This window comes from Xiphias gladius, chromosome 5 (genome assembly GCF_016859285.1).
Source record: "Xiphias gladius isolate SHS-SW01 ecotype Sanya breed wild chromosome 5, ASM1685928v1, whole genome shotgun sequence".
NCBI classification, from domain to species: domain Eukaryota; kingdom Metazoa; phylum Chordata; class Actinopteri; order Istiophoriformes; family Xiphiidae; genus Xiphias; species Xiphias gladius.
In genome coordinates this window covers 1,696,238-1,710,950 of record NC_053404.1, presented here as the reverse complement: position 1 = coordinate 1,710,950, position 14,713 = coordinate 1,696,238, and the positions used below count along the sequence as shown (strand labels likewise).

General features: G+C 47.5%; 1 protein-coding gene across 1 annotated transcript in view; it reads left to right on the top strand.

The window, feature by feature from the left end:
- The window catches only part of adarb2 (adenosine deaminase RNA specific B2 (inactive)), a 172,242-nt gene extending 162,210 nt beyond the window's left edge, over positions 1-10,032 (top strand). Inside the window, exons 9-11 of the mRNA XM_040126864.1 lie at positions 896-1,077; positions 7,910-8,091; positions 9,856-10,032. Of these exons, the coding sequence (XP_039982798.1) occupies positions 896-1,077; positions 7,910-8,091; positions 9,856-10,032 (541 nt within the window). The remainder of the gene's footprint in view (positions 1-895; positions 1,078-7,909; positions 8,092-9,855) is intronic.
- Positions 10,033-14,713: the final 4,681 nt, after the last annotated feature.

Below are 14,713 nucleotides of genomic sequence, written 5' to 3'. Positions count from 1 at the left end.
ATTAGTAGCGTAATGTCAAGCCTCTGATTGTGCTTCGCATCAGTTCATTAGTCGAACGTACCGGCGAGTACACAGCTCAGGTACACAGCAGGCTTTCTGTCTCCCTGTGAAGGGCAGCAATGATAATAAACATACGTGCTAATTATCATTTTCCATCCATAAATTAGCATCTGCTGGTTAAATAGAGGGGATTTCAACAGCGGGTGGCACATGGCCAGCTGGCTACAGTATCAGGCGTCGGTGTGGCTGGCAGGATCAGCCCCGCACCCATTTGGTGTCACTGGTGGATCTCCCGTCACAAACCTCGAGGCGGCCGGCCCCTCGCTCTGAGCAGTCCACCGGAGCTTTCCTGCAGCCCTGCACAGTGCATTAACCTCAGCGCCACTGATGAATGCACACATGGTAATGTGTTGTTCCATGTAATGAATGCTGATGCACTGACCTCTGGCAGTGTTGTTGTTTGTGATGGTGATGATGGTTTGTGTCTCTGAACCAGGGAAAGCGGGAGAAGAGGAAGTGTGTGTGTTCATCACGTCCCACGTCAAGATAATGATCAAATTGTTTCTACCTGTCATTGAAGCTCTCACATCTGTCTCTCTCCTTTTCTCCCTTCCTCTCTCTGCTCATCTCTCCGCCTTCCCCTCCTTTTACCCCCTGATTCTGCCTCTCCTCCCGCCTACCCCCCCCAAACTGCTGGCCTCTCTCCTTCTTTCCGTCTCTCTGTCATCCACACCTCTCACACTCCTTTCTATTCCTCACCCACATTTTCATCAACACTCTCTGTGCCGTTCTTTCTGTCTTCTCCCTCCTCTCTCACCTTTCCGTCCTCATCCACGTTTCAAACCATTATACTACTTTCTGCCTGTCTTCCTCTCCCTTTCCCACCTCCCATCAGATGGAACGTCCTTGGCCTGCAGGGGGCGTTGCTGAGCCACTTTGTGGAGCCAGTGTACCTGCACAGCATGACCGTCGGCAGCCTGCGCAACACGGGCCATCTGGGCCGAGTTCTGAACCAGCGGCAGGAGCGCCTCGGCCCACTGCCCGCCGCATTCAGACGCAACCAGCCCCTGCTCAGCGGTACGACTGCCACACAGACAGCCATAGGTGTCTCACTGTGATTTAGGTGAATTACGTTTAGGACTGTATCGATTTAGGGAAGTCCTCACACCAGACAGACCACCGAGTCCTTGTAGTGTGCTTTGGATTATGCTGGAAGCTCGGTGACGTGCTGTAGTAACTGCTAGAAGGTTGTGCAACAGGCGGTGAGATTTTTTTCTTTGCTTTGGACAAGTCTCCATATTTCCTCAAAGCTCAGAACTGTTAAGATGGTCCAATAGTGCAAAACAATAGTGCAAGTCAGAGTTCACAAAAATTGAAAACTGTACAAAAGAAATGCACAAATTTACAATATTTCTGTGAGCGATTCCGTTCAAATCTGAAATCTAGACTATAATATAGAATAAAGAGACCGGGATTATTAGTGTGTCCCTGCTACAGTAGATCATTGGCACCCGTGAATTTCAAATAAATAATTCAGAATATCTTCAGAAATAAATTCACATGAACCAATGATGGAGAATTAAAATAATTAATAAAATGTCCAAGTTTACCGAAGAAAAGGAAAAAATCAAAACATTCATAATAGTGAAATACTACACAATAAAAAATGAAATACTAATACTACTGTCAGCCTCCACTAATATTCGGTGGCAGTGGCAGCCTCTAAACGTTTCTCGTAGCCGTCTAGAAGCTTCTTGCACCCGTCTGCTGGTAGTTTCTGTCACTCTTCCACTGCTCTGCCTTCAAGCTCCTTTAAGTTTGCAGGAGTCCTTTTTTCAATGGCGGATTTCAGCTCTCGCCACAGGTTTTCAGTGGGGTTTAGGTCAGGACTCACTGGTGGCCAGTTTGAAACAGTCCATCTTTTCCTCTTCAGCCATTCTTTTGAGCCGCTGGACGTGTCTCCTTTGGGTCGTTGTCCCGCCGAAAGACCCAAGACCTTCGCCTCAAACCTAGTTTTCTGACGCCGGGTGACACATTTCGCTCCGAAACGCCTCGGTAATCTTGGGAGTTCATCCTTCCTTTGATACGTTCAACGCCTCCAGCACCAGAGGCGGCAAAGCAGCTCCACAGCCTGATAGAAGCTCCTCCAGGTTTTACTGTCGGTGGGCTGCTCTTTTCCTTACGGGCTTCATTTCGTCGTCTATAAACAAACCGATGCACTTTATTCCCAGAGAGCTCTACTCTGGTTTCATCCCTTGGCCTTCGCCCATGGAGCCCTGCTTGGTTTAGTGCGGGGCGTCTGGTACGGGCTGAAACCACCACTCCAGATTGATCCAGATCAGCCTGAAGCTCTTCAGATGTCTTGTGTGGTGGTTTTTCCTCGACCTCTCATTGAGTTTCTTCTTAGCGCCGCGTCCTGGAAGCGTCTTAGCGGTTTTATGACTCGAAAACCTCTTGATAACATTAAATGCTGTTGAAACAGGGATCTCAGGATCTATGGCGACTGCCTTGTAGCCTTGGGAACTGTTGTTTTTTGATAATAGCATTGAGGTGAGCAGGTGAGTCTTTTCGTTTTTGTTTTTTTTTTGGGGGGGGGGGTTGTGTTTCTTTTTTTTGAGGAAATAATTTGAATTCATTAAAAGGTTGCCAATAATTGTGTCTGGGGTACATTTTGTATTTCTTTCTTTCCACTATTATGCAAGTTTCTTTTTTTGTTTTAAATTTTGTTCAGTAACCTTGGACATTTTATCAAAATATTGATCGTACAAAATCGGTTCATTTGCATTTATTTCTGAAAATACTCTGAATTATGTACTTGAAAGTCAGGGGTGCCAATGATTTTGTATACTGTAGACTGTACACTGCATTTAGCCAATTTAGTTCTTTATTTTTTGAAATTCTTATTCTACAAGTCTTACAGTGTGATAATTACCGATAAAGCACTATGAGAAAACAACACTATGAGAGTGGTGAGAGGGGATCAGAACAGTAAAGCTGGGGGCTGCAAAACCAGAAGAATAAGTCAGAACATGCTATCAAGCTCTGCAGAGCTGAGAGGAACTGCAGTCACGTGCTAAAGCCTCTGTGCATTTATCACTACGAGCGACGCCTTTCACATTGTACACAGTCATTTGATCCTCCATCCAGAGGTGAGTCTTATCAGTTTATTATGGAGTTAGTTTCCTTACACTACTACATAGCATCGTAGTGAAACAAACACATGGACAACTTTCTGTGTCTTTTTGTGTCAATATTTAGTTTAGTAATATTTAGTAAGTAACGTTGCTATTTGCTTATAAAGGACATACTGCGCTTTCTAGTCTCACCCTGCCTTCAAACAGGGACATACTTCTCTGTGCTGTGCTTTCAGATAAGGGCCATAATAGTGTAACAGATTCTAGGCCACGCGTACAGTATGAAGTAACTATTTTCAGAGATTTCTATGGATAAATACGTCAGTTCCCGACCAAATGAATCACAACCCATCACACACACACCCCCACGCACGCTTCACAAACCCGTGTCCCTGCTTCTCTGCCGCTACGCCGTGCCAGCCAGACAAGCAACAGCTAAGAAGTTGTCTTGCACGTCTGCTTCCAGGGCTCCGCTGAGACCTCAGGCTTTCGTTTGTAGTGAAGATGAATGCTGGAAGAGGATCTGAATGACACCCAGTCCTCACCCCTCACTTCAGATCTAGGACAGTCAGAGAAGCTGAGCGGCAGAGATGCACAGCGATGTAGGGCACGTTTGGTTGCTGGGCATCACTGATAAGAACAAAGACTGTGACAGTCACATACATGGAAAGGCGTTCTATCGTGTCAAATGAGCACAGAGGATACATCTACACCTAATACCATTTCCTGTCAGGTTTCGAGTCTACTTTTGTGAAGGGCACAGAACTCTTTGTGTTGCAGGGCTCTGGGTAATTGGATGAATATTTTGTGAGGCCCGTCCTCATCAAGATGGATAATTGTGCTGAAATGTCCTCTGGTGATGATAGCTGGGATGAATTTATCATTGATTCTCACCGCCGCGGCGAGCATTCCTGGTGATTTGTACAGTGGCTCTTCCATTGGAGTCATTCGCCTTCTCTGGAAGTTCTGGTTTTGGATATTACGACCCACAGTTCATATTTGGACAGTTGTGGTCAGGCAGGATCCAATTGTTCATCATTCATACTTACTTAGTAGCGTATTAAGCGATTGACTCTAACTATAATAAACCTCACAGTAACAACACAGTTTGTTTAAGGACTAAGGCAAGAAAGAAGCTGCAGAACGTCTGGTGACAAATGGTATAGACATGCCCTTTACTCAAAACGGACGTAGCCTCCTACGTCTCTCGCAAACGCTCCGGCCCGCCCTTGTCACAGTGATTGTGTGTTTTCTATGTGTGCGTGCCGGACTGTCGGATGTTTGCACCTGCAGTACCTCGAGTAGCAACAGTCGATTGAAGGGTAGAGGCCTGAAGGAAGGACGGGAGAGGGAGGAAGACGGACAGACGGTGGAGATGGCCCTACAACAAATCAATGTAATCACAGCCCTCATCAGACGGCCATTCAATCTGAAGGGAGCTCGGGCAGAGAGAGAGAGAGACAGGCTGAGGGGAAGAGAGGGAGACGGCAAGGCGGGAAGGGAATAGAGAAAGAGAGAAAGCCTCGCCTGCATTCACATGTCGGCCCGGAGATCTACCCCCACCTTCCTCTCATCTCCTCCTCTCAGCTCCCCGGCTATTGTGCGTCCAGGGTTATTTAAAAGCAACACCCCTGGAGGAAATTCCTGGGGACTGCGGGGCCCTCTCTTATCGCACCCAGCCAAAGCAGCTCCACCTGAACCCCCGAGGGCCAAACACGTCGATGGACAGACGTGTCCTTCGCGGTAGTCCCGCTGTTCCCTCCCGCCGCAGTGTGAACAGAAACTGTGGAGAGGCTTTGTCGTTTTGGGATAAGAGGAACCAGAACAACGGTAGATAAAGGAAACATTAATAATGGTCGCTCACCGCCGTTGAGGTTTTGCAGTTGACTGAGTACAGACGCTTGTTTTACAACTACACCCTGCTGCCATTCTACCTGTGCACAGTTGAGATAGTAATTTTTTGTTTTCTTGTTTGTTTCTCTTTTTTTTTTCTGTGGTGTGTGTCTGCACGAACATAAAGTTGGAGTTGGAGTTGGATTGGAGACACTTTTGGGGTCGATTGTTGAAGTATCCACTGGCCTTGCGGGACTGTGTAGGAGAGCTGCACGCCTGCCAGGGAAGAGAGTAGCTCTACATGTTGTATTCGTTGTCTGTATAACTGTTGGCTCGCAGCAGCCGGGGGTAATGTGCTGCAGAAGGTGAGCAGAAATCACTGTTACCGAGTGTCCCAAGAATTGGAACCAGCAACCTTTCAGTCACGTCCCTGCTTTTCTCAAGAGACGGTTTCCGCCCTTGGTGTCGATATTGAAGATGTGTTTTCACACACACCTAGTGCTACACTAGACTCCGGCCTCACGACAAACACTTGAAAATCCTGCAGCACTGAATCAATGCAGGACGGATGCAATGTGTACACATGTACGCACGGGCTGCGGCGTCCTGCGGCTCTACGGCAGCCTCCGATATTAAACCACATGTTTGTGTACTGTACAGCCATGAGTCCCGTAACCATAGGCTCCAATTCTGCCTCCTTCCTTTCTGCCCAACACTTCCCAGAAGAGAAATTGATCAAGTTTTCAATGGAGGAAAAATCTAATTGACTATTACAGAAACAGAGGAGTCAAGTCCATTGAAGGGATGAAATGAGCCATGAATGGAGCGAGAGAAAGGAAAAAGGCAGGATGGATAGGGGGGTCTTTTGTTCGAAGAGGTGCGTCTGCACAAGAGAGAAGCGATGGGTAATAAGAGACTTGGAGGATTGTTACCGCGGCAGGCGATTCATTCCAGCTCCGAGGAGCTACAGAAAAGAAGAGCTGAGGTTGGTGACATGACAATGAGCGTGGCGGGGGGGGGTCTCTGCAGGTACTGTATTATAACAAGTTGTCTGTCAGGCGGTGAGATCAGATGCAACTGTTGCTCACCCGTCGCAGGGAACCTGTCTGCTGATCTTCTAAAAAGTAGAGTGGATCTCATGTTCAAGCAGCACTTAGCTGTCACGTTCTGTCAGCGTAGAGAAACACGCCTGTGACACAAATTGCTCCCAACATTTCTTCCGCTGCTGTATTTTCCACAGTAAGTGAAAAAGCACGACCGTCCCCAAACACAATGCAACATACTGTACTGTGAGTCACGAGGTCAGAGGTCAGCCATTTCCTCCCCTGGCAAACAGATGAGCAGTTTTCTCCCTTCTGCTCATTTCCTTTCTTATTTTCTTATATTACTATTTATCATAATATTACACTTAAAGACGTAGTTTGACGTTCAGAGAACTTTGCAAGAAACCGAGTTGTAACAAACGTGCGCGTCAGCCTCCGAGTTGTAAAACCAAGACAGAGATATCGTGGATTTCTGACAGCGGTGACATCCCCCACCCGTAACCTCACAACCTCACCCGCCTGGCCCGCGAGAATGGAGGAAGTTACCATGCCACCCCCTTTAAAACCACAACTTGCCATTTTTAAACCAGGCTTTCGTTGCTGAGAGTTAAACGTGTTTAATCGGTGAGCGTTACAGGTGCCGGTCCCTTTGGACAGAGCCATGCTAGCTGTTTCGCCCTGGTCCCAGTCTCGAAGCTAAGAGTAGCTAACTGGCTGCTATCTACGCAGCGTCTTACTCCCTGTACAGACATGAGAGTGACTGATTACAGGAGAAAAATAATCCCCAGATTAATCAATAATAAAACGTAATCTTGGTTGCAGCCCCTAAATCAAACACGTACCGATCTTCTCATCAAACTCTCAGCAAGAAAGTGAATTCGTCGAAGGATTCCTTTACTCTGAAGCAGTCAGAATTGTTTGATAGTCCTGTAAAAATAAATGCAAACTGAAGAGAAATAAATAAAAATGTCTGCCTCTTTACCACCGCTGGCCCGTTTCCTCACTCGATGCTCAACCAGTATGCAGTTCAACATTTTCCCCAGCTGCAGGCTGTACGCGCGGCTGTTTTCCAAACTTCAAACGCTGAATCAAAGCTTCTCCATTTCACTTACCAAGACTGAACTGGGTAGCCGGCTCCCATGGAACACCTACGGCGGCCTCTCCGGGATATTTCTGCAGCGAGGCCTCATTCATTTCTTACCCCGCTGTCAGCTGCGTTTCCTCCACAGGCCTCCGCCAACACCTATGTTCTCGCCGCAGACACCTCATTCTCTACGCGCAGCCCGATGCGACCGACACTCACCTCCACTTTCCCTCTACGCCCGTCTCTCTCTCCCTTTCCTCCACTGACGGCTTTGAGCGCTTTGCCAGCGAGGCTGATTATTTCAGGGAGAAAGGTAGAGAGGGCGGAACAGAGGGACAGACAGTCCAGCGTAGGGGAGGGTTGATCTTTGCGACTAGAGATAATGTTTACGGCGTACATAGCTGGCAACACTCGGGCCCTGTTGACTGCAGGGACGCGAGAGCAGACAAGCACTCACACAGCGGCGGGAACACGTTGCTTATGTGCTCGATAGCCCTCTGGTGCCCACCTCCCTCTCTGAGGGTGTATCAAAGCTCCATACAAACAGCCAGGCAGTTTCAGGCCCAGGTTGACTCGGCTTTTTGCGGCGCTGCAAAACTTTCTCGCCATTCGCCTCAGGGAGAGGCTGGGGGGAAAGGTGAAGGAGGGTCAAACGAAACCGCAAAGTGGGGGTGTGAAAGGAGAGACACGGTTTCAAATTTTTTCCAATTGTGAAACGCTTTCATCAAGTGTTTTGAATTCTGATCCCCTGTGGAGGGATACCTCCACTGTAGCCACGTAAAGTCATTCTGGCCGCCTTGCTGTCTTCCCTGCAGGGCTGAGCAGTGCCGAGTATCAGCAGTCAGGCAAGGCCTCATGTGTGAGCGTCAACTGGACGCTGGGCGACGCGCAGCTGGAGGTGGTCAACACCGCCACGGGACGGAGACGGGACTCGGGGACGCCCTCGCGTCTCTGCAAGCACGCCCTGTTCACCCGCTGGAGCAGGCTTTACCGCAAGGTGAGGGCAGACATCCAGGGCAAAGGCGAAGTCCGAGCAGAATGGACTGAATGAAATGTATCAGTGGGGAGAAAGGATACTTGAGAGCAATTCTTCTGATCAGAGACTGAATTGTATTCGTGGCAGTCGTTAAATCCAAAGACAGTGTCAGGCGACTGGCAGTGGGAGCGTTTCCGAGATGCGGAGGAGCGCGAAACGCTCGCGGCTGAATCGCCGATACGAAAAAATGAGCGAGTGCCAAAGAAAATATCTGGTCATTTGCTAAAACGTTAAAGGTACCAAAACTCACAAGGAGCATTTTGCTAAGAAATGTCCAATCACGAGCTTAAACAAACAAAAGCAGTATTTTGCTTTGTAGAAACCTGATGATAAAACTTCAATTTTAGATGAATTCAGCAACTATGATTGTGTCTAGTTCTCTTTGATAGTCATCTATTTTATTTGCCTTCATAGCGCAAGACTTGCGTTATTTTTTACAGCAAATTATCCAGGTGACTCCTACGTTTCTATGTTGAGGCGTGTCGACGATCTCATTGGAAGAAATGGAAACGTACAGCGGTAAAAATACAATGACAGAACCAGCGGCTCCCCTCACTCCACGGGCTTTCCTCACGGCAGACGTTTCGTCTTTCGCGTTACGGTAGGAAAGCCACAGGGGTAACATCGGCGTAGCGGCTCTGTTCCAATCATACCAGCATGCAGGATCCCGGCCACTGTTAATACTATTCATTACTCTGCGCCTTGCTTATGACACGTCTTCGTGAAAAAAGTCACACTAATTTAAATGTTAGTTAAAAACTACCTTCCACGGCGTACGTTTTCTTTGCTGGAAGAATATCATGACGGCGTGAGCCTAGAAGACAATCACATTTTAACATGAATACACGCCCGTCTCAGCGCTCCGCTCCACTCGCGCCATTTCTGGCTCACCTGCTGGAAAGCGGGAGGCGCGTTTTCGGTTGCTGTCGAAAACAATACGCAAAACATTGCCTTGAGGAATCCCACACACACAGAGCAATACAGAGACATTAACTACGGCGACCCGTGCCAACATCCGCTCAGTCGAAAAGCACAGACGCACGTGTTAAAGTCGGCGGGGGTTCGGCTTTCAGGTGAGCGCTCCGGAGAGGATATGTGGAATTTCCTCTCCGCCGTAGAGAAGTGAGTCGGCCGGGCAACATCTGCCGTCTACATGGCTTATCAAAAACCGGCAGCTCGGGTCTTGAACGGCAGCACACATTTCCATTCTGAAACTTTATGTAACAGACACCGCCTGCATCGCCAAATGGCGGCTGTTAAAGCATAATGACTCTGAAACCATAATTATTTGGAGAAGTACTCGAGGAGGCCCCTACCCTAAGTGCTCCCTGTGTGCCGTGCGTACGGGCCACGCAAGAGCAGTCGCACTAATCTCCAAAAGAAACTTTTGCTCTCCCTCTCCCCACCGATCTTCATTGTTTCCCCCCCGCGACAATAGGAATATGCACAGAAAGCGCAGAGAATGTTCAATTGCTTGTGAAATTTAAATGGGGAGATTACACAGCTGTTGAAGCCCCCCCCAACCCCACCCGAATGCATTTGTGCCGGCTCATTCGTTTTGTTTTGCTCGCCCCCCCCCTCCAAAAAACAGAAAAAACCCTTTAGCCTCTGTGCCCTGGCTTTCTTCCTCTCTGTTTTCCCTCCATATTTTCATACCTGTCTCTGCGTCGCTTTTATCTGACTTTCTCCGCTTCTGCTTCTCTCTTGCTCGTTCGCCCTCGTCAGTTGGGGATCCGCGTGTCCGGCTCGGAGGACCGCCAGCTCATGTACTGCGAGGCCAAGATGGCGGCGCGTCCTTACCATACAGTGAAGCAGCAGTGGTTCCGATCTCTGCAGGACACGGGCCTCGGTACCTGGGTGAAGAAGCCGCCCGAGCAGGAGCAGTTCCTGCTGTCGGTCTGAGGATGAGGATGAGTGTATGTGTGTGGGAGCGTGCGTGCGAGAGGGAGTGTTTGTTTGATCTTTCTGTTTTGTAGGGTAAGATGACTCCGTGCTCTTCAACAACAGCCTGCTTCACACCTTCACACCTGGAAGTTTCCCCGTCTAACCTCTAAACTCAAGGCTATCGCCACCGTCACGCTGAAAAGAAAGGGGACAAAAAAAAGAAGACGGACTTCGTTAAACCCGCAAACACACACCTAAATACCCCCCTCTTTGGCTGTCAGGGAAGGGTGGGGTAACCTTGAGCAGAATGAAAGGCAGCCACTATCTTGTCATCAGCTATTTCCAGGCCCCAAGGCTCCCGCTGAGGAGCAGAGCCACTGGGGAGAGAGCGAGAGAGAGAGAGAGGTCCACGTCCAATTACCGGCCCTGTCAGGGTGACGGCTGATAGAGGACGAGGAGGAGAAGAGAGAAAAGAGAGAAAGAGGAGGACAGACCAGCGCTCCTCACCTTCCCCTCTCTCATTTCTATCTGTCATCCTTCTCTGACTCACCCTTTGACTCTCGACTTCCCTGTGCTCTTGTCTCCGTCTCTCCCTCCTTTGCCCTCTTTCCATTTCCCTCGCCTCCTCTTTCCTTAAAGCACGCCGGAGTTCGACACGACGCGATGACAGGTTAATACACCTGCCGTTTTCTCTCTCCCATGCTCGCCCCGCTGGGTGTAGAGGAGGAGAAGAAGAATCGTGGCGGGGTACATAAATGCAGCCATTACAGCTTGCCTAAGTACAAGCGGAGGAGATGATGGAGGCGCTGGAGTGTTTTCCCTCTTTCTCCGTCTTTTCACCTCAGCCTTTCTGCACCTCTCGCACACGTAAGAGCAGGTTTCGGTCGTGACTCATTAGCGAGGCCTTGTTGTACTCATCAACTTGTGCTCCCCTTTCTGTGTCATGACCACCCTGAGCACATAATAGTGGAGGTGGCGGAAGGTTTTGCGTTGCCCCCCCCGTCAGCGCTGGGGTCGCCCTTTTCAACACGCGGATTAACAGTGGCGTTGTGACTATGGATCTCTGATCACTACCATGTAAATTTATACCTCACACTATTTTTATGTCTTTGCATATTTCATGATGTAAACGTTCACCCTGTGTGTGTGTGTGTGTGTGTGTGTGTGTGCGTGTGTGTTTTTTCTCAATGCAGCTAAGTGTTTATATTCATTATGTTCATGACCGTGTTGTTCTGTCACTGCTGTATTCTCTTTAAGGATTTTAGAAACTGCCACCAGCTTGGCTCAGTCAGTGGTAGATCTAAGTAGTGAGAGTGACATCTAGTGGTGCTTTTCTGTTGTGGTTTTCCAGCTCCGCTCCCGCTGAACCCTTGCTCTGTGAACGTTACGAGCTCCACAAAGGATGCGGTCGTAAGAATAAGCCCTTAAGTGGGGGTCAAGGTGTGAGGAAGATGATTTTACACACAGAAGATTTACACAAGAACCGAGAGCTCGACCCACGCGTGACCTTGCAGCTTTCATTTAAACAAAAAAACCCAAAATCGGTTGTTGCTCCGTTCTGCATTTACAGAGGTGGAAATTTGACCTTCTTTCTTTGGTTTTTTTTTCGAGCCCCTGAAAATTTGATTTCAAATTTGAAGTATTGCTCTATGACATTAAATATTCAGGTTGGAGAAAAAAAAAACAAATCTTCATTGTTATTTATCGGGAGTTTAACAGTCAGAGACCAATCTGCTTCATCGGGACTGTGTGGGCGTCTCTTTTCTAAATGAAGCCCCACGGCTAAGCCGGTACAAAGAGCACAGACAAAAATGGTTGTGTGAAAAAACCCAAACTGCTCCAACTTTGGCAGAACATCCCTCCACGTAGGACCAAGACGCTGACTGAGACAAAAATGCGACTCTTTTGTGGGCTCTGCCTTTCAAAGTCGACACTACCAAAAAAATATTTCAGTTTTTACGTCCCGTGATGGTTACGTGCCATTTAAGGGGCTTTTCCATCATGACAAGATTACAATACACGATGCTGGTACAGTATACTGTGTGGTGGTACCCACTGACCCCCCAGCACCAATACATCCGCAGCTTTTATAATACGCCCACAGACCAATGAGTACGCCTACGCTAGAATGGTATCTGGCCCTAGATTTTCTGTGCCCAAGTGAGTTTGCTTTAATCGGATTAACTGCACGAACACAATGTAATTGAAATAATAATATAAACTAAATTAATAAAACAATGTAAATGAAAATAATAAAGAATCTTAGGGCGAGATTTTGACCACAAGACAAATTATGACAAGGCAACAACATCAGTTCATGAAGCAAGACTTGCATCCATCACCAAAACCAGCTGACATACAGTGAACCTGGGACTTTTGGGGCTCCTGAGGGCCCGGGGCCTGGTTGATGACCTGGCCTTGGCTAACGGCAGCCTCAATTAAAAAAAAAAAACAAAACAAAAAACAACAAGACAGGAAGTCAGTTTTCAGGAACTCATATTGTCGGGTTCTTTGTCTACACCTTAACGTAGCGCTGGAAAAGCCCGAGTCTGCTTTCCCACAGTGGCCAAGGTCAGATGTTGTGTAAATCTTGTCTGTGTGCATCACAGCAGAGCGATGAAGTGTCAATCTCTCATCAACATGCGATGGTCATCATCGGCCTGCTCGCCGTAACTTCAGTCATGACACTGTTGCATTAGCCATGAAAACAGGTTTACAGGTTTATTTTGAGAGATAATAAATATAAGGCATGTCTGAATGGATATTGTATCTATGAGTGTACATATGTAAAAAAAAGAAAAAAAAAGAAAAAAAAACTGTATAAAAGTTGTTGACAAAAATGTGAAAGATCCCAAAATGTCTAATTATGATGAAAATCAAAGTATATAAAGAATTGCTGCTAAGGTCTGTAAATTGCACTTCAGTATCAAATAAAAAGTGAATGTTTGTACTGTATATGTGAATAAAACCACAAAATCTTGTAATTTTATCTCGTCTTGACAGTTTTTTGATTCATCCGATTATGTCGTCAGCTGATGGAGAATGTTAAATGTAGAATATGTCATCTGTCCTCGCAACAAATACACAAAACTCAAATAACGAGCAGTGATACCGGGCCATTTCCACTCTGCCAGCTTCACGCTCGCCTCTCCGTAGCCAGCGCTGGCCTCGGGGAGCACCCAGACGGGTATTAAAGAGGCCTCCCTCTCCCGGTCTCTCCCAGGGGAAATCCACGGGGAAATGGTTATCTCTGTTGGGCTCGGTGGCAGGTGTCATACAGAGCAGCCACCAAATTAGCCTGGAGGAAGAACGACGCCGGGAAGGAGAGGGGAGTTCGCGGTAAGCCTCGTCAGCAGCATCCACCCTTCCCCCCCGAGGCCCTGGAGTCGGCCGTGCGCTCTACAATAAACATCATAATTGACAATTTGCTCCAGTGGCCGGTCACGGGCAGACAGCTATAATCTAATGGACGAGGACAGAGAGGTAAAACTCCACACAATGTTCTCTCCCCCAGTGTCATGGCGGCTCTCCATAACACACTCAGTATGACACTGCTTCAACACGGAGGCTTAGGCCAGCCTGCTCTACTTACACAGGGATGGTGGCTATTTTTTCTCCAGTGTGATGAACATGATTACATCGGGTTTACAAATTAACTGTGACATATTGAGAAATGCACCAACCTTTTTGGTAGGAGGTAGTGGACAGTGGTCTTTTTGTTTGTTTGTTTGTTTTTAAACAGCTGTTTCTCTGAAACATCTGCCTGCGGTGAGAGTGAACCGGCCCGGATATACACAATAGGTCATTTTATACATTATTATGATAAATATATATGATTAAAGCCCAGATTAAAAAGATCAAGTCATCAATTATGTCACAAAAACAGTAAGAATAGAGAAAATGAGGAGATTTTCCGTGGCAGAGCTTGGTTTTTCTTCTTTCTGACTCCATTAAATATCCTATGACCCCACAGATGTATCCCGGGAGCTTTTGGAGGCGGCTGGGGGGCCACTGAACTGAGCTTCCCCACTGTGGTTATATCCGCTCCGACCAGCTACAACAGGGAAGTGCCACTTAAACGTCATTACTTATCGCCGATCAAGTCGTTTTTTTACATGCTGGACTTCAACTTGCAAACGAGTGTTTTTAAAATCACTCTAGCGTTCCTTCTTCCTTCAGCGCGACGCAGGTACGAAACAGGTGAGTGTAACACAGTATCTCCAGAGCCGCAAAAGACAGCACTGGAGAGCTTTACTGACGTCACAGATCGCCACGCGCCCACGTCCTCAACGTTTAATGTAATATAGCTCTTGCTCACCGTTCTGCTCAAATTGTTAGGATTTAAACATCCAACTCTAGAGGCTCTACGAGCACGTTCAAACCCAGAATACAAGCCTTCCTCCGGGGACATGTTTTGAATTTCATTTATTCGGCTATTATTAATTACTCCTGTGCTTTTCCAGCCATGACAGGTCAAAACCCGCTGTGAAAAAGGCCCAGAGAAACCCAGTTTAGGCATTAAATCTGAACTGAAGTAGCAGGTAAAATCTGGCACCCACAGAGGAAAGTGTTGACTACACTGTGTGTGTGAGAGTGAAGCGTTAGCACGTCTACCGTATACGAGTGCGGCTGCGTCCTTTAAGCCAGGGGACAAAATTTACACAAACCAAAAATACTAAGTGTCTCATCAGCGAAATAA